The sequence below is a fragment of the Arthrobotrys flagrans genome (genome assembly GCF_004000055.1).
Source record: "Arthrobotrys flagrans strain CBS H-5679 chromosome Unknown unitig_0, whole genome shotgun sequence".
Taxonomy (NCBI): Eukaryota; Fungi; Ascomycota; class Orbiliomycetes; order Orbiliales; family Orbiliaceae; genus Arthrobotrys; species Arthrobotrys flagrans.
In genome coordinates, this window is record NW_027137550.1 from 5,496,891 (window position 1) to 5,515,000 (window position 18,110).

The 18,110-nt window shown below is 45.3% G+C and overlaps 6 protein-coding genes across 6 annotated transcripts; 2 read left to right on the forward strand and 4 right to left on the reverse strand.

Moving 5' to 3' along the window:
• Nucleotides 1-623: 623 nt before the first annotated feature.
• DFL_004622 (uncharacterized protein) lies at nt 624-1,051 on the reverse strand (the record flags this gene model as incomplete). The annotated part of the gene is made up of 2 exons (XM_067633747.1): nt 624-829; nt 907-1,051. The coding sequence occupies 2 exons, from the start codon at nt 1,049-1,051 to the stop codon at nt 624-626; spliced, it is 351 nt and encodes a 116-aa protein (XP_067491884.1).
• A 1,633-nt stretch (nt 1,052-2,684) lies between these two features.
• On the reverse strand, nt 2,685-4,252 carry DFL_004623 (uncharacterized protein; the record flags this gene model as incomplete). The annotated part of the gene is made up of 5 exons (XM_067633748.1): nt 2,685-2,777; nt 2,837-3,354; nt 3,413-3,597; nt 3,654-3,771; nt 3,841-4,252. The coding sequence occupies 5 exons, from the start codon at nt 4,250-4,252 to the stop codon at nt 2,685-2,687; spliced, it is 1,326 nt and encodes a 441-aa protein (XP_067491885.1).
• Nucleotides 4,253-5,462: 1,210 nt separating this feature from the next.
• DFL_004624 (uncharacterized protein) lies at nt 5,463-6,661 on the reverse strand (the record flags this gene model as incomplete). Its single annotated transcript, XM_067633749.1, has 3 exons — nt 5,463-5,721; nt 5,787-6,292; nt 6,380-6,661. 3 exons carry the CDS (start codon nt 6,659-6,661, stop codon nt 5,463-5,465), a joined length of 1,047 nt encoding a protein of 348 aa, XP_067491886.1.
• Nucleotides 6,662-7,299: 638 nt separating this feature from the next.
• DFL_004625 (uncharacterized protein) lies at nt 7,300-8,511 on the reverse strand (the record flags this gene model as incomplete). Its single annotated transcript, XM_067633750.1, has 4 exons — nt 7,300-8,050; nt 8,115-8,349; nt 8,416-8,422; nt 8,485-8,511. The coding sequence occupies 4 exons, from the start codon at nt 8,509-8,511 to the stop codon at nt 7,300-7,302; spliced, it is 1,020 nt and encodes a 339-aa protein (XP_067491887.1).
• A 1,756-nt stretch (nt 8,512-10,267) lies between these two features.
• DFL_004626 (Seipin family) lies at nt 10,268-11,599 on the forward strand (the record flags this gene model as incomplete). The annotated part of the gene is made up of 3 exons (XM_067633751.1): nt 10,268-10,270; nt 10,330-11,039; nt 11,110-11,599. The coding sequence occupies 3 exons, from the start codon at nt 10,268-10,270 to the stop codon at nt 11,597-11,599; spliced, it is 1,203 nt and encodes a 400-aa protein (XP_067491888.1).
• A 4,920-nt stretch (nt 11,600-16,519) lies between these two features.
• On the forward strand, nt 16,520-17,764 carry DFL_004627 (uncharacterized protein; the record flags this gene model as incomplete). Its single annotated transcript, XM_067633752.1, has 2 exons — nt 16,520-16,656; nt 16,717-17,764. The coding sequence occupies 2 exons, from the start codon at nt 16,520-16,522 to the stop codon at nt 17,762-17,764; spliced, it is 1,185 nt and encodes a 394-aa protein (XP_067491889.1).
• Nucleotides 17,765-18,110: the final 346 nt, after the last annotated feature.

Genomic DNA, 18,110 nt, shown 5'->3' on the forward strand with positions numbered 1-18,110 from the left:
ATCGACTATCCGTGTAGGTCTTCTCGGCAACTCCGAACTGGGGAATTGCAGATGAATTCTTAAATCTATGGATTCAGTATCATGTGCACCTGATAGACATAATGATGATGCATACTTATATAACGTTATAATTGAGTACCGATATCGATATCTAAACCCAAATTCATGGAATTTATTCTGCGGCTAGCCCAGCTACAACGATTGATATTTCGAATTCCGTAAGAGTAGGATAGAGATATAAGGGTGGCAGTGGGCCAATGGAATCTAGGAAATAGCGCACATGCCGTGGCGTTGACAACATTAGAAACACATTTTATCAAAGTCATACTGTCAAAAATTTATATCTTATACTATATCATCTCATACTCAGTCTCGAAGCCAGACGGTGTGCTTGCAACAAAGGGGCTTTTGCGAGACTATCTCATACTGTAGCTAGCCATAAGTGGCAACACATGTACTTTTTTGATATCTGTGTACACTAGAGCTGGGTCTTAGTCTTACAGGGAAGTGTATCTATAAACTAGAAAGATAACTTTTACGCAACCTCGACTGCAAATTTATGCCTAGGCGCATGGATCCTAATCTCCCCATTCTCCCCTTCCACATCAATCACAATCTCCTTACTATCCAAACTCACCAATGCTCCCCATATCCTTATTATCAGTCGGATATACATTCACCAAATCATCTTTCTTCAAACCTTGTACCGTAACCACAGCTTCCGCTTCAACCACTCTCTCCTCTTCTGCGTAAACCGAACTAAAAATCTTTGAAGCCGCTGCATCACCCTTGATTTCCTCTGCTGGGGATTCTTTAGCCTTCGCATCAACTATTCTGGATAATCTATCAATCCACGCAAAAATCTTTGGAATTGCTTAGGGTCGATAAGATCAGGAGAGAAAGAACCCATAGAAAGCGTCCATTCGAACAACCAAACGACCTCAATATCCGCCAACATGGGTCTATCGGTTTTCAAAACCCAGTCCCTACCATCAGCAAGGAGTTTAGTCTCGAGTATTTCCATCGCATCTCGAATGTCAGCTGCAGCCATAGGTCTTTGAAGTTTTCGAATCGAATCAGATGTCGGCTAGGGTGCCAGTGTTTTTCCAGGAACGATTCCCGCGAGCTCTACGCGGTCCTTTAGAAATTTAGTGTCCGAGAGGGGTAGGAAGTCGAGAGGGAGAAGCTGGATTGCCTTGTCAAAGATACCACTGTCAGACATTAGAACGTCTAGAAGAAGTTCAATGGCCTTTTGGTCTCCTGTTGTGCCGGAAAGAGATTGATGGTAGAGTTCTTCGAGTTTGCGGATTATGAAACGAGAGTCAATGTATATATACCGTCCGATCGAGAGGATAGGGATACGACGATAGGAGACACCGATCTGGGCAATATCTAGACGGTGACAGCTAATGGTTGGAGCTAGATATTCAAAATACACATTATTATCATTATATTTACTAGCTTTATAACAGTGGTATATGGGTATTTGGAACCTACGCAGTGCGTATATGATATGTTACGCAAAGTCATATCCTAGATTATTCGTCTCCCGACTGGAGAAAATACATAACAGAAAAGAACAATTGGAAGATTGGACGTCATGATGTTTAAGAAATGTAAGTTTCAATGAAAATAAAATGTAATACAGATATCTGGCAGTCCAATTAATATCATATACTGTAAAAGTGTATCTCTACAAAGAGACGTTGGGGAGGTACAGAGCGGTATCATAATGTCAGGTCCCTAAGTCAAGGCTACATACTAAGCAACCCCCCGGGAAGATACATGGTGTTAAGCAGTACGGCTGTTTGAAGTCTGATAGATCAGCTGTTACGTTATCCGGATACCTTTCGCCGAGGAATTTCCAGTCGTTTGGAGTCCGATAGCTTTGTTGTGTTGTCCGATGTGTCTTCCCGAGAATTTGGGTCGTTTTGGGACTAGTCTAGCCAACATGAGGCCTAATCAGGCCAGCTGTGTTACACAAAATCTAAATCAAGTAATTGTGTGATTTTATCATTTTAATCTTTACTCAATCTTTGCTGATAAAATGTGAACTTGCATTGATCGAGGCTATTACTTCCTGTACCTTTCCTACACCTTGTTAGCACCGAGATCCGTGGTTTCTATGTCTCATCTGTTTACAGGGATTAGGCATGAATGTTCATATCCTGGTTCTGACGTCACGGCTCGATGCATCCGCTTCAAAATCCGATGTTAGATTCGCGGATCTGGATGTGACACTGTGACTTTGTGCAGAATATACTAGAATATGGATGTATGTACGCTCTGATTTTGTACAGGGGTCTTAATGAGAGAGGAGAAGGAAACCAGCCTTGGAACGGGGTATCATCAAATGAAGGAGAAAATAAAAAAGAAGGTAAGAAGGTTCGAAATCGACAGTCGCATACAAGCTCAAGAGGATTTTTGGGGGTGCTCGGCCTGCAAGCGGGTAAAGCAACAGATAAAAGAAATATATTTCAAAAGAAAGAAAACTATATGGTATAGAGTTTGCACAAAAGAAAAGGCTGCATGAGGCAAGAAAAAAAAAAGGCAGGATATCATGTTGAACAAAACAACAACAACAAAAAAACAAAAAAAAAAAAAAAAACTATGCGTTCCGAACCGGCCAATCCATTAGTGGTGGAGGTGGGGGTGGGGGAGACAATCCGCCCAGCGGGTGTGATCTAGAAGTAGCTATTGAAGGATTCCGAGAATATGACGTCTCTATAGTTGACTGCGATAGCCGGCGTTGAACCTCCCAAACGGTTTGTCCGTTTCTGCTCTCTCGCGTCCCAACTTTTATCTTTTTATACATCGGGCTATTCACATCTCTTACTATAGTCCCATGCGTTCCCCTCCTTCCATCAGAACGGATGTCTTCTCGAGATTGGCCGGCAGCTAGTCTTGAAACATGTACTGGGCTTCCGACGGCTACTCCAATTATTGGCGGAGGAGCTGGTAGGTTCTTATCGAATGGAGAGTTTGAGTATCTTCGATCAGAGTTGTAGCCACGCTTAAGTGTTACGGGGGATCCATTTTCTTGAACGAGAGGTGCACTGAGTAGTTTAGCGCCCATTGGGGCGCAGAGGAGAATCAAGGAGAGAGAGACTTCGAGTAGAGACCATCCCATACTTTGCAACATTGAGACATCCATGATTTGAGTAGCGAATCGGAGACAAGATGCGACGATGACCAGTGCACCGCAGGCATATAGGATGCAGACACCTCGGATTTGAGATTTGCTGAGACTGGCTTGGAGAAGAAGTGGGATAAGAATCGCGAGGACCATAGTGTCTGTGACAATGTTGGAGATACCAGTGCCATATGTTAGGAGAATCTTCCTTTCGCAAGAGGCTGTGAAATTCTGTTAGTATGCATATTTTTTTACTGAGCATATAAAAGAAGATCTTACTCTTTGAGTTCATGATGTTCCAAAAGTCAGTCAGAGGAGCACAGGTCAGGAGCAAAGCGAGGACGCAAAAAATGAATGAAATTGTCGTAACCCAAAACCCAGCGCGGAGAAACCACTTGATGCTCTTAGTCTCTTGCGAAATTCGCAAGTAGAGGAACAAAAAGCTATATTTGATAAAGAATGAACTATTCCACTGTTAGACCCCAAACACATCGGAAATAGATCGGAGCAGAATGCTTACCTGAAAATGTAAATTAACTCAAAAACCATATACAACTTCAACCCCACTGTTATTCTCTTCCATCTCTCTGCTTCGAACTCTTCAGTCGTTTGTAGCATAGTATTGAGTGAAGCCCGGCCTGTATTATCTTGTCAGCCATCGATGTTCCCAATTCGATAATTATCTCCGTCATCTCAAGGAGCCATACCCAAATACACAATTCTCGTAAAAATCAACTGGTCCGCAACCACCAACATCCCAGCTAATACAGCGAACAAATCATCCCACCAGAACTTAGCATTAAACCTCGTCCTTGCGAAAAACCTCAGCATCAACGCCGCGATCCCCACAGTGACCAAAAACGGCGTCGCAGTAGCCAGCTGCGATGATGATCCAAGTTTAGATGGATTTACAGTTGTCGGTTTTTCCCAATTTGCACCACCGAAAGATTTGTCGTCAAAGTAGTCGATAAAGCCATAGGAAAGCGCTATCGCGGACTGGTTGTAGTTTGGTTTGGTACTATCATTAGAAGTTTGGCGGGCTTGAAGAGTGGCGGTAGCAGCTTGGACAACTGCATTTGCAGCTTCCTGCTGTAGTCGTTCTAACAATGTGATATGCATTTGAATATGGAGATTGTCGATTCAGTCGAGTCATGAGTGAAGGTATTTCGAAGTGGATCGGATTTGTATATATAAGTAAGTATATGCCTATGAATGGTGAACCAAAAATTGCCCTTTCGTTAACGTAGAACAAATTTTTTTTTTGTTTCTTGATGAAGCCTTAAAGTTGACTAGTCTGTCTCGATCCTGCATTGAGCGAACGCCTTTGACGAAATGAGTGTGGTGAAGCACTCGAATAGCGAGCGTGATAGAGTGCTACAGTGAAAGAAGGCGGTGTCGAGCACTGCGTCAAGCAGCTAGAGGCCATCTGCCTCCCTCCTCCAACGGCATCTAAAAAGAGCACACTAATGTATGGCCGTAGGGCGGTGCAAATTTTAGAAAAGAGGGAGAATCAATAATGCAGCAGAGTTATTTGGGAATAGTATTGGTTTTGAACAGACCGAATGCTAGACTTTCCACTCTGGGACGGCGGGAATGGGCGGACACTAGTACGGCCAATAGGGCAAATGGGATCACCGATCCGGGTCGTTCGAGATAAAGAGACCGTAAGGTGCTCTGTGCATCTGCCTGTAGAACGTACCTGCCCGGACTGCGTACTTGTTGATCGATATAAAAAGGCTGTAGCATCACGAAGCAGCTAGGCCCGCCAAACAGCGGAGATAACATTTGACCCGACCCTTCTTGATAAAACAATTTCTCGGTCCTCAGAAAGCGCTTTCGACCAGAAACATCAGATAGTAAGCACCTTCCCTCGGTCTTTTCGACCGGTGATCTCATAGAGTTTAGTCGATGATGGGTGTACAGCCTTCGGTATCAAACTTGTGGCGTTTCGAAACCGTCACAGCTGTTTCAAAACCCCCAAAAAACGAACTACGCACAAGATCGGAGCTAAGCATATATCCACAGCAGCTTGCCAGCTGGAAGGCGAGAAAATTTTTGTTCCTGGTACCTGACAGAAAATCGGCTATGAAATGTTCTGCATGCTGCCAACTTGCATGAGACTATACAGAAAGAAACTGGATTATTGATTACGTTATTTATAAGCGCTATGAATCTATAGTACAGTGTGCTATCAGCGACCTAACCACCACCGTAACTCCATCCAAGCATATGCAATGATCCCGTAGAACCTGATACAGTAATTGCGCCTAAAGACGATAGAGTTCAAGAAACGGAAAAAAAAAGATGGCATGAATCATTATTTGATTGCTCAAAGTTCCCCCTCTTCCCTGTCATCATCGGCCACGAACTCTCCTTCTTCACGATCATCCAACGTAGCGGCGCTTTGCGAAGTATCCGGGTGTTTAGAGTCCATAGGAGCATCTTGCATACTTGTGCCATTGCTATTGGTGGTACTCTCATGGCCTTCGTCGGTGAATTTGGTAGATGGGCGCGTTCTATTACTGTTGGTGTCTTCGGTCTCTGGTGTAGTAGGATATTTCCCGTCGGCATTCCTCAAAGGGTTGTTCCTGTAGGTCTGTTAGAGTAGTATTCTTTCGGTCTGATATATATTTAGCGCATAGGCTTTACGTACTCATACAGATCTGCCATTTGGTTGCAGGCTTTCTTGATGTCTATCAGGTTCACACCGATGACCTCCCACCAAGGTTTACCGTCTCTACCGTCCTTGAACACTGTGTCGTTGAACTTAGCACTCATGTACAAAGCTGCTCCTGCTATAGTCGAAGCTGGAAACATGAGGCACAAGACAGTCAAGTGGGAGTCATTGATAAACGCCCAAGCAACCTTCATGATATCCTTCTCCTTCGCCGCCCCATTTTCGACTTTTATGAGCTGAAGATAGTCCTGGAGGAGCTTGTAGGGCTTTTCGACATTGAAATCATAACAGAGAGCAGCCAGCATGTACTCTTCTGTGAACATGATAGTATCATGCCACTTCCAGTACTCTTTCGATTGCTCATCAATAATGATCTGGTCGTTCTTCTGGGCTGTCCTGGCGACAGCCTGGATCAAATCGGAAAGCTTCCTGCAGTTCTCTTCAACTTTGGTCGCAAGGTAGAGGGCCGTCGCTGCAACATTCTATCGGTCAGAGCGCCAGTTAGTTATCTGATCGCGAGAAGCCTGGGAGCTTCTTCTTGAAACAACCAAGGTGGGTCGCGCCCTTACATAGTAGTGAAAGTCCTTCAGCGACTCTCGCATGAAGAAGCGATGAAGGAACACCGATGCTGTCGCCAAAGTGAGCTGGGGCAACTTCAACTTGATCCCGACTTGAAGGATAAAGTTACAGCCCTTGCTTCGCCCTTCCCGTTCTTGCTGGAACGTGATTCCGTTCTTAATGATTGACGGTGTTTTCAGAAGCTCCTCGTCGGTGAAGAGCCACTGATCGTTTCGGTCTGAATCGTCCATCATGTAATCGTCGTCGTGAGGTAGTGCTAAGTTCTGCCTCATCGTAGTTGCCGTTGGCATCTCCTTAGACGATATTTCGTATATATATCGTTAGACCATGTCGTTTGGGACAAGACGTGGCAATAACGCAGCGTTCGCTGGGCGAGAGAGATTGAGTGAGGTTGAATGACGAAAAAAAGACTTAACGCGTTCGTGATGGCGATGGTGCGAAGCAACAACACAACACTAAAAATGACAGATGCCATCTTGAGTTCAAGGCCAGCTGGTACCTACTCTAAGTAGGTAAGTCGATAGCTATATGCCAGATATACCGATGTTTAATATATTGCCTAACGAAGTGGCTGTTGGTGAAATGTGGTGATGTTGAAGCCGGAGGGAAAGGGTCTTGTGAGGGAGAAACATTGACTACTATTATGTACATACATCATTCAGCAGCTGAAATAGACAAATATCGCGAACAAGGGTCGCTGTCGTGCTGACTAGCGCCTACAAGGTTGTTCAGTTCATATACTCTAACAATCATGCATGTCAACATTAACTTCCGAGGAACGACCGGATAATACTAAAGCAGAAGTGAACCCATAAACGCTAGAAAACATGGTGACCAGTGAGAGGGCACTCGGTATTACAAATTCCATATATATATTCAAACCCCATACGCATCGTACAAGACCAGTCCACTACTTGGCCTCGGAGGAACTAGATTCCCCATTAGCCGAGTTTGCGGCTGCTGCGGCTGCGGCCTTTTGCTGAGCTGCCAGCTGCCAGGCCGGAATAGCACGCTGTCCTCCGGTTATCGCTCCAAGAGGCTTCCCTCCAAGGGTTTGCCCTCCTCCGTTGGTAGCTGGTTCACTAGTTGGGGCGACAGCGGGCGAAGGGGAAGGTGCAGCGGATGTCACAGTTGCAGCTGGTGGGGGGACGAAATGTGCTGGTTGGGCCGGTGGAGGGGTAAATCTGGTAGTAGCAGTTGCTCTGTTGACAAGGAGAGCCTTCAAAGACTTCAATTCCGCCTGTAAATCCTTCAAGCTAGCGGCCTGGCTTTCCTTCTGTCCGTCCAATGCCTTCGGTATCAAATCCTTCAAGTTGCGAACTTCGTCATTAAGGCGCTTAGTCTCATCCTCCCTCCGCTTGCTTGATTCCTTCAAGGTTTCAACAACCCTTTCAACTTCCTCGAGAGCTTGGTCGACCTTGGTGTTCCGTTTCTCCTCGGCCTCCTTCAGAGCCTCCGTGTCGGTCTTCAGGGACTCAAGGAGAGCAAATGCATCGGAAAATGCAGTGTCGATAGCAGCTTTGTCGGCAGCCAGAGCCTCCGGTGTAGGTGGTGCAATTATTGGAACGACATATCGTTTGGCGAGTTGGTAGAGACCGTACGACACCGACCCCGATACAGTGGCCATCACAAACCAATCCCTCCAATCACGTCCGGCAGGTCTACGAATCCAAGTCAGTGCTGTGGTCAAGGTGTACATTTGTAAACTCCCGTAAAGTGGCATACTCCTGTCGTTGAACCTGTCCAAAGTAACCGCCGCTACCATATCCCTGACTAAATCCTGCTGGTCTCTGTGGCACTGCGAACCCAGATGGCGCAGCACCAAAGTTTGGTATTAATGATGGGTCGACACCCGTCCTCTGCAAAGCGGCTGCAATTTCTTCGGGTGAGAGGTTCTTGGATTGTAAGAATGCAATCCGTTTGTCGAGAGGTGCAGTGGCGACCGATGGGTCCTGAAGGACTGTTTACATCACAATGTTAGGATTTTGATATAAGCTATCAACGAGAACGTTTTCGAGTAACATACAGCCAATCTAGAATCATATTCGGATTAGAATTTCAGTCCATTCGGAAAGCATCGGAATGATATACTCACAGCGCCTTGGATGAGATCTTCCCTCATGATGACGAAAGAGTAGAGTGTGTGGGTAAGTAGTTTGTCGCTCGTGCACGCGTCCGCTTTAGATCACCGGTAACACGGTAGGGGTTTGAATGCCGCTTTTTTTCGAAAGAAACACGTCCGCTGGTAAGGAGAATATGTCGACGACTTTTTTGGTGAGGTTGCTGGATGTTGTTTAGAGAATTCTGCTGGGGTGGTTTTGGGGTTGGAGAAGGCCCGGCTCAGGGTGGGAGTTCGATGCTGGTGTTGTTTACCGGCCCCTTTGCGATTGGGAACGTGCCAGCGCCTTGTGCTTCTAGCCGAGGCATGTTTGCCGGCGATTTCGATTCCAACAAGGTCAACTCATCCCTCTATATAGTAGCATCTCGAGCCCTTCATTACCCTGACTGCCACGGGGCCTTATTCTAATTGGCGTGTTCTTTTATTTTCTGCTGTTTATAGCTAGTCCAGTCTCGTAACTAAAATAATATTATCCAATCAAAATCATAATATGTGCAGGGAATTTATAATATTTGTCCAGCAATTCAGAGGAAGGTTGATGAAGTTAACACACCCAACGCCATACGCTACCCCGGCTAGAAGACATTGGCTTCTGGACCTGATTAATATTAAATAGGCTAGAAAGGTGACGAATATCTCTCGATAGGGCCAGCCACAATTTTCACAGCGGTCGGTTTTAGAGGGCCCCGTTGCCTGTTCGTGGAGATTGGGCAGTGAGACCAGCCTTTTACATTTAATCGTAAACGATACCATCTAGATATTCCGTTGACGAGTTGAAATGTTTTAATGCCGGACCTAGAATACTATTTCCACCTATCCAGGATGTGTTATGAGTTTATAGTAAGTACCGCAGAAGCATCTGCGTATACCTTAATTTAGGTTACTGCTACCCTCAGCCTGATTTATACCCACTATAGTTATTGTTTAAAAGTAGGAAACATGGCATTTTTACATCTTATGATTTTTCAGCATATTAATTGCAATATGAATGTTGTTTAACAGATTATAAATACAACTATCTTGCTATTTAAATAAATAAAAATTCTAGGCTTAGGAGTAATTTTGAAGGTTTGGTAAGTCCTAAGATCGATATATACTATAGAAGTTCATCAGAATTTATTCACCAAACTGGATGACATGATCATTAGTCCTTCAACGTGCTGGCATTTTATATCAACAAAAGATTCCTTAGAATATAATTTAACACCCGAGACCCGCAATGAAGTCGGTTTAATCCTAGTATTACAGTATCCATCTACGAAGTGGTGTTGGAGGTTTCGAAATTCCGCACCAGGCAGATATCCTGCCAGACTATTTCACACATATAAATTTGCGAAGCCCCGGTGGTGATTAAGAACCGGCGAATGTTCCACAAAGCCAACTTTACGATGAGACTTATATAATTAGAGTCATTGGTTCAATCACACACGAGCATGAAAGTAAGATATGAGCATGCAACTGCCTATTTTATTCGAAATCCACGTGGGCGTCGTGAGTTAAATCTTCCAACAGCGCCTTGTGTTGGCCGAGGAATGTTGTGAGTTTTCCCAACGTCATATCTTGAACTTCCACCTTCAAGACACCAACACCCCACCTTGAAGGGCTATAGCGACGTCTGAAGCCCAGTAACAATCGTTATATTCTCGGAACTATGATTTGAACGCACAGGACTGAAGCTCGAACACAGTCTCTGGCTTCAAGAACCCTCCGATCTTGAATACAAAACAGCCAACATCGGTACCAATAATAGCACGTGAAAATGGTAAGAAAGATCGCGCGCAAAGCGTTCTGTAGTAGTACTCCTCAGCTAACATTGAATAGCCTGCCATTTTGCCTACAACTATAAGCCAACCGATGCGGGCGGCATATAGCAGTGCTACCTCTAGAGCAGCACAAAGGGCCTACATCCAAACCATCTTAGGCAGCATCCTCGCGATCCTCCTCTTGGGTGTCGCATGCTTTGGTTACATACTCTTCTACTACAACTACATACCACAAATAGGACTTGAAACTACCGTCCATTTAATATATGGACAAACCATAATAAATTCGCCCCACTTTGCACTCACAACTCCCAGGCTCAAGGGAGCAAAGTTAGTCCCACATGGCGGCGCTGATATCTCGAAAGGCGTACTTATGCATAACCAACCATATGATGTTTACGTCTCCCTCACGCTGCCGACGTCGCCTCATAATATTGAAGCTGGGAATTTCATGATAAATTTGACTCTCTTCGACGAGAATCTTGAAACACCAGGTGTTCTGGCGACATCAAGACGATCCGCTTGTTTGACATACAGATCTGATATCATAAATACCATGGATACCGTCATGAGGTCGCCGTTGTACTTATCTGGGTGGAGGAAGGAACAAGAAAAAATCGATGTTTTGATGATGGAAGGAGAAGTTTTCACAAAGAAGAGACTGCCGAGTTATCTAGGAATAAGGGTTGGGAACGACTATGCGTCCGACAAGGCACCAGAAGCGTACGAGTGCAAAATTTTGTTCAAGGCACGATTCAGAGGCCTAAGGTATGTATTGATATAATTTACGTAACCCGAGCCGACTGTGCGCTGAGTTCGCTAACAGGAATACTTACAGATACTTTATGTACAACTACCGAATCATTGCATTCATAACTTTTACATCAGCATTCTGGGTGACCGAGCTATTTTGGGCAGCAATTACTTGGGCATTTGTATCGTCGTACTGGCTTGCTTCTGACGATGAAAACGCCGACGACGATGAGGACCCACTCATGGAAAAACCGACGCAGTCATCTGAAACAGAGAGGCGCATGATACATCCTTTAGCTCCGGTTGAAGATGATTCGGCAGAAGATATACCCCGCCCGCGAGGTGGGGTATATGCTACACCAGAAGCTACACCAGCTCCTGAGGGTGAAGAAGGTGATGACGAAGATTCGGAAGACCAGTCCAATGATAGGAGTGATGAGGGCGGAAGGACGCCGACTAGTATCGACGAGAATACCTTACAAGGAAGTGCCCAGGATTCCGGGATCGGGACATCGATGAGTGAGCAGCGAGGAGAGGGGCTAGTTAGGCGGAGGTCTGGAAGAAGGAATGAATAAGCACTCTTTCCTTGATCAAACAGATTGTGGATACCTGAAAAGAAAATGACAGTAGGCTTCGATCTCAAGCACCTGAGTTTACCTCCTAGTTCCTATTTGAAATCTTCTGCGCAAGAATAGGGAGCCTCAGGTTGTTTGTTTTTCTTCCGAGAAGCCTGTTTTGTAGACCTTGTTGAAGATGGACGTATACTTTTAATATATTTGATACTGTTAATCCGCCCCGAATCGCTTTTGATATGCAACATACAGCCTTCTTAGCCGACATTCATAAGATCCAGGACACATTCTCGTAAAAGCATTAATCTACGATCGTATCCTGCCGTCTCTGCATGAAAAACCGGCCCCGCTGTTGTGGTTTTTTTGACAGCCTGTATTGATAAACGATCCCACAAAAAGGTTTTCCGGACCCTCCTTCGTTATATCAGGCGCGGCATGAAGTATTGAAATTCCCAACACCATGATCCCGGATCTTTATGCAATCCGTAGGTACGAATTCAATAGTATCTCTCGCAAAATCTACCCCTCTAGCCGATTGTTTAGGTACTCAGCAATTCAGGTGTACGTACGCATGGAAGACCTATCAATCTTCGTTTCTAGCTGCAGGCGAAAAAAGGGTTATCAGTTAATCAACCCTGCACTGACAGTTTGCGTATGCAGTGCGATGTGATCGTCTTGGCTAGGTGGGCGCTCCTCGAAATGGGAACGATAGTAAGCTGGGGGGAGCCCGAATGGTTAGAAAATCCTCAACTTCAAAAAGTTTTCCAGAGGGTTTTCCGGACAGCATAGAAAATTCGAAAACCTTGAGGCTCTTAAATCCGAATCGGATATTTTGAAACTCGGGACTGGCCAAAGATAGAACCCTTCCGACAGGCTGGAGTTCTTTTTTGCTGAGGTAACGCCTCACTCTGCAAGAAACGCCACAGGGTTTGTTTCTAAAAAAGGAAGCAGGATCCACTCAATCATCAAGAGGTTAACGAGGCACCAAAGCCTCATTTTGGGGTTAAACAAGAATGGCGTTCAAGAAAAGGGTGTGCGAGGATCATGCTTGTCGTTAAATTGCAAGGCTTCCAATTGTGCCGCCCCTTTTAAACATTTTGGGATGAAATTCGTGACAACATCGAACTCTGGGGAAAGGGAGTGATATTAAGGTATGGCGTTCAATATAACAGGTACCCTATATGATTATTGGGCTATTGATGCTATTTTCGAGAATAGTATGAAAAGGGAAAGGAAGCATTTTCGATAGGAAAATTTTGTTTAATTATGTTATACCATGTAAGGGAAAGTACAGTCTAATTAACACGGAAATGGAAAGCTGCAGCCAAATCGCATCTCCATAATACGCAGAGGTCGTCTGACAAAATCGAGATCTAGTGTCGAAGAAAATAGAATAGACATCGACAGGATAGTGTTAGCTTGGTAGTATTTTCAGTAAATATTCAGCTAATACACGGAGTGGAGAAACAAGTGATTTGATTTCTTCAGACAAAGGAAGTCCAGAATTGAGTCGCTTCGAACTTCGATTCGACAAAGGAAAGCTGAAGGCCAGAGCGGAAGTGGCAAGGGCAGATCAGGAGGTGGAATCTCGCCTCTCGCTTAAAAACGCAAGAAAGCAAACAATGACAATGCCCTTGCAGAATTGGGCAGCTTTTTTGAGACCAAACTTGACGTTTCTTGCCGATGGTTCTTTTTTCTAGCTGTTGGACTCACATTTAACTAGATCTGGCATGCTGAACCATGGGCAGAGAACTGACTGTCTTTGAGACTTGCTTTGAGAAGCGCTTTCGCTCTGGATCAAACCCCGGGTCCTGGTTATGAGAAGGGCCATAGGGATCGCCCGGCGAAGAATAGCCTTGCGTTTCGATGAGATCCTGATGTGATAATTATTTTTTAATCTCCTTTACTCCATCCTCATCCCTTTGAAAGATGATACTGACATTTCTGAAGGCAGCCGACTGGAATCCAAAGGGTTATATGGTCGCTGATCTAGGGTCCAACATATGTAGGTACGACGGGAAGTGACCATTACATGGATCTGAGTCGATTGACTACGATACATCTGTACAGGGGTAACTAACAGCGGGGCAAGGTACTTGTCGCCCAACCCAGGTCGCATGTGCATGAGATTTGCTGGTTATGCCCAAGATGTCGACATCCGAAAATTTTGAAACACCACAGACGAGAGTGGTCGATAAAACTAGATTGCGAACTGTCGCCTTTTGCGCAATTCGCTCTAGATTAGATACGAGATATACAAACGTTACCACCTGCTTAATGTCGGTACAGCTTCGTTTACATCAATTGTACCTACACACATGCAAATGCGGGAGCAACCAACTGAGGGACATTCGTGAAACTTGCCTAGCAGAAGGATCATCGAAAGCGTTGTGCAACAACTAGTTACGGCAGCCTCCTGGAGTTTTCCGGTGGACAATATCAAGTTCACGTTATGAAAATAATGGAAATGGTGACCCAAAAGCGCATAGTGCCTGCCGCTGGGGGTGTGACCTTTTGGTTGATCATCGCCGCCAGTGTCCCCGTGCATATTTCTGTTGTCAAAAAATTTTTGTGCGCGCGTGGAGATTGAGATTCCCTGCATGCCGTCAGGCCTGGGGTCATCTTCAAACGCCTACGGGGTTATACGCCTGCCTATACTTGCCTGATAGGGGGAATGCAGAACAGGATGCATAGTGTAGTCCGTTTGGACAGTGGGGGTATCGATTATGGTTGTTTTTGGCAATGAGTTCAGATGATGACCTAATCCCATCGTCTTCAAAGGAGAAAAAGTATACATGCGCACAGTTTGATGGCAAGAAATGAGAAAGCTAAGCCCCATCCGTCCAATGCAGGACTGATCTCTTGCAATTTCGACAAACTCTCTCTCAAAGACAGTGTATAGAGTTGCAATTGTGGTAATTGCGGGCGAGCGGCCTGGGCACATTTTCATTACAGTGGGATCGATCGATATCTTAAAAATATATATCTGCGTCATTATCCCAAGAAAATCCTCTTAGGATTTCGTCTGTTTGTTCCGTTTCCTCCCACTTTTCTATTTTTTCATTCCTGGGACACCTCTCCGACCAGGGGCAGTGCGTCTACACCGAGTTTGGCTCCCTGCTTTGGCATCCAACCAGTAAACATCATTGATAGGGTTCTTTTCAGCTAGCGCGCTGCAGTCTTGCAGTCCTTGCAGCGCTGTGCCTCACCCGTACGAAAGCTTTGCCCGCTGGACCGAACGTTCACGGAAAGGCCAAACCCCAGTCTGGGCTGACAATCGAACATTTCTCAGCTTAATATCAGGTACAGATCCCGTTCTTCTGTTCTTTCAAAATTTCACAGGATTTCTGGTCGGTTCCTTTTCGGCTTTCATTATTGTCTATTTCCCTTTCGATACTTTCATTAACGGCCTGTCAAAAAAAATAATAAAAATAAAAAATAACGATATTGCGGCCTGGACGCTGCATTACCGACCTGTCAACCTCTTTCGTCGTTACGAAATTAATACAACTTGCAACTGCATATTTTTAATACTTACCTATTGATTACTGTGCGGGCTACCCAACTAATACAGACGTTTATCGTTTGAAGGCAATCCCTGGTTCTTCGAAGCATTGACCTGCTTACCGCCCGCCCGAAACTGTTTCTTCATTCTCACATTCATGCGCTGAGCATCTCCGCCATCACATTCACACCTTCGATATAAACAGACGAGAAACGTCAGTCGCTCGACCCGAGGCAGTTGCAAGTTCACTTTTCGAATTTCTGCCGACGTTTTCTTAAAAAAAAATAATATACGGATTCAAGTCTAACTAGATAGCCGTTGCTGGTATTAATATTAAAGGTATGTCGAGTCGTTTCCGTTTTGTCGGCGTGTTTCAAGGATTTCGAAACACCACCGCCTGGTCTTCAACCCTCCCCATATCCAATATAAATTCCGTGTATTGGGGGAGCGATATAACATCGTTCTGAACCAGCTGTGCATCTTCGGCCCAGCCCACAGCCACAGGAGCTAGCTATCTATGTCGACGGCTCTATCAGAAGCTGGACTGGAATGGCCTTTGACCCCAGATTTTATCTATCGCCTGGGTATGCAATGTAATATACTTTGCAATATGGATCAAACAGGACACCCGGCCGGATCAGGCTCAATCCCTTTTAAATTATTTTTCACAAGCCGAGAAGGGTCCATATTCTATGTATATCACCATTTTTGGGACATTGCTTGAATTCCCAGCGTCGCAAGAGGAATGTTCTTTTGCCAACCTGTGAACTTCCTGTTCGGCCTAAACGACTTGCCTATTATCCGAGGAAACCCATGGTGTCTTTTAATCTAAAAAGACCAGGCCAGAAAACCCAAAGAATATTGTATCGGACGACACTTTTCGAGTTTATATTAGAGACTATTTCTCAAAAATTTCTTTCCAGATCGCGACTCGAGCACTATCGCTGGAACACCGCTAATTATCTTTGAAGCTTGTTGGACAGGTACCCCTGAGTTTGAAGTCCAGAGATCCCTGACGCTTGCCTCTGTCCGTCTCCATATTTGCCGTTTGCTGGTGTATTTCGATTCAGTGGCACGGCGCACCTTCCATAACGTCGGCCAACCGAAACGAACCGGATAACCTTGTCCCACATCACCCACCACCATTAAAACAACCGCTGCTGGTGCTGGTGTGAGTTGTGCTATATCAAAGGAAAGGAAAAGGAACCAGGCAGCGGGGCAAGCTCGTCCTGCCTGTTGAATCGTCATTCCGACTTTGCCATATATCCTGGGCCTGGTCATATCCTGACGCACAAATAACTACTTGACGTTGGGCCGGCCCTCCGATTATTTCCCTCCCGACACTACATTTGCATCTGCATTTGCATTTGCATTTTAATCCTTTCAACATGACGAGTTTTGTTACGACAGCCACAACCATGTTTAGTCGTTTTCCTCTACGGCACAGCAAGCCGAAGGAACCTGAAATCGGTTTCCCAATACTGGTCGAGAGCTCGCGACCGGACGTTTTGCTTATGAGGAGTGAGAGCAATCAGAATATCCTTTCGCCGACGGGGTAAGAATACGTAACATCTTTTTTCTCATATGCATGCGCTAATAAATTCACACCATCTAGCTTTACCGGAACACTGAAATACACTACTACTCCTAATTTTAATGCTCATCCTATTATGCCAGCATCGAACGGCCCTCCTGCTTTTCACACCATACCCCGCCACCCAGCTCATTTAGCATCCCTTCCTAGCACTAAGAAGAGTGCTTTTGCTCGAAAACCAGTCGCTTCTGCACCGTCTAGCGCAACCATTGGACCAAAGAGTATCGATTTATTGTTCGCTGCGGACGCTAGCAGAAGAGGAAGCAGCCCGGACGAAGTTACAAGGAAAGAATCTGTCGACGTTGTTGAACCAAAAACAGATCTTCCACCACCACCACCACCGGAAAAAGCACCAAGATTAAGAGATTCTATTGTACCATCCTTGAGTGCTTTAGATAAGTCTTTCTTGGGTAGCATATGCGGAGGAGACGAAATCAAGGAGGAAGACGAAGAGTCAACGTCCGGCCCACCAACTCCAGTACCTTCAACAACTCCGATTCCTTCAAATTCTACTTCTTCTAGATTACCCCTTCCTCAGGCTCGCAAAGTATCATACGAACCTAGACCTTTGAAGGTGGTTCCGAAAGCAGGAAGCGCACCTCCACCTAGGAGATCGCCTCCACCAATCCTATCTCCGACTGGAGCGCCTATGATAGAGCTCGCTCCCCTCACACCGATACTTCAAGATAACGGAGACGACACTTCCAGTGTACTCATGTCGCTTGTATCGGAATCCGGAAACTCCTCACTACAGGAGCCCAAAGGTGGCGAGGCGTACATCGCTCTTCTAGAACGTCAGCGCGACCAACTTATCGCAAGGCAGAGGCGAGTTATGCAACAAATCAAAGAACTCGAGGCCTGCTTGCCGCCCAACCCATCGACCCACAACTACACCCACAGGGCGCAGCTAAAGGATGAGTTGAAACAACTACAATCTGAGTACGATAGTTTGTCAAGGGACCTTTATGACAAGGGTCTCATGTTGCATCGCGCTTGGAAACGACGAGATGCCAACATGGGATTGGAGGCGCCTGCGGTCCTTTGGGTCCGAAGGGTCGGCGGCCCTTGAGCGACATTCCAACATTCTCGATTTTATGGACGGCCCTCCGAGCCGTTTATCTTTTAATGACCAGTCTCCGGAATCCCTTTTATTCGGATTCACCGACAGAAATTATTTGGCCTCTTCTTTCTCCCTTCCCCCATATCGTCAGCGAGTTTCAGCTTCCGCTGTTCGTCAAACTACACACACGTCGTCCTAAATCTGGAGGGATCGTTGCTTGCTTCTTACTCCTTTAAGTACATATTTTATCCAGGGGTTTATTATGGGTGTATTCATTAATGTTGGCGTTTTGATTTTATCTGATTCTAGCACATTACTAGCGTGCCGTTTGCATTTGAAGCTCTTTTTTGTCACA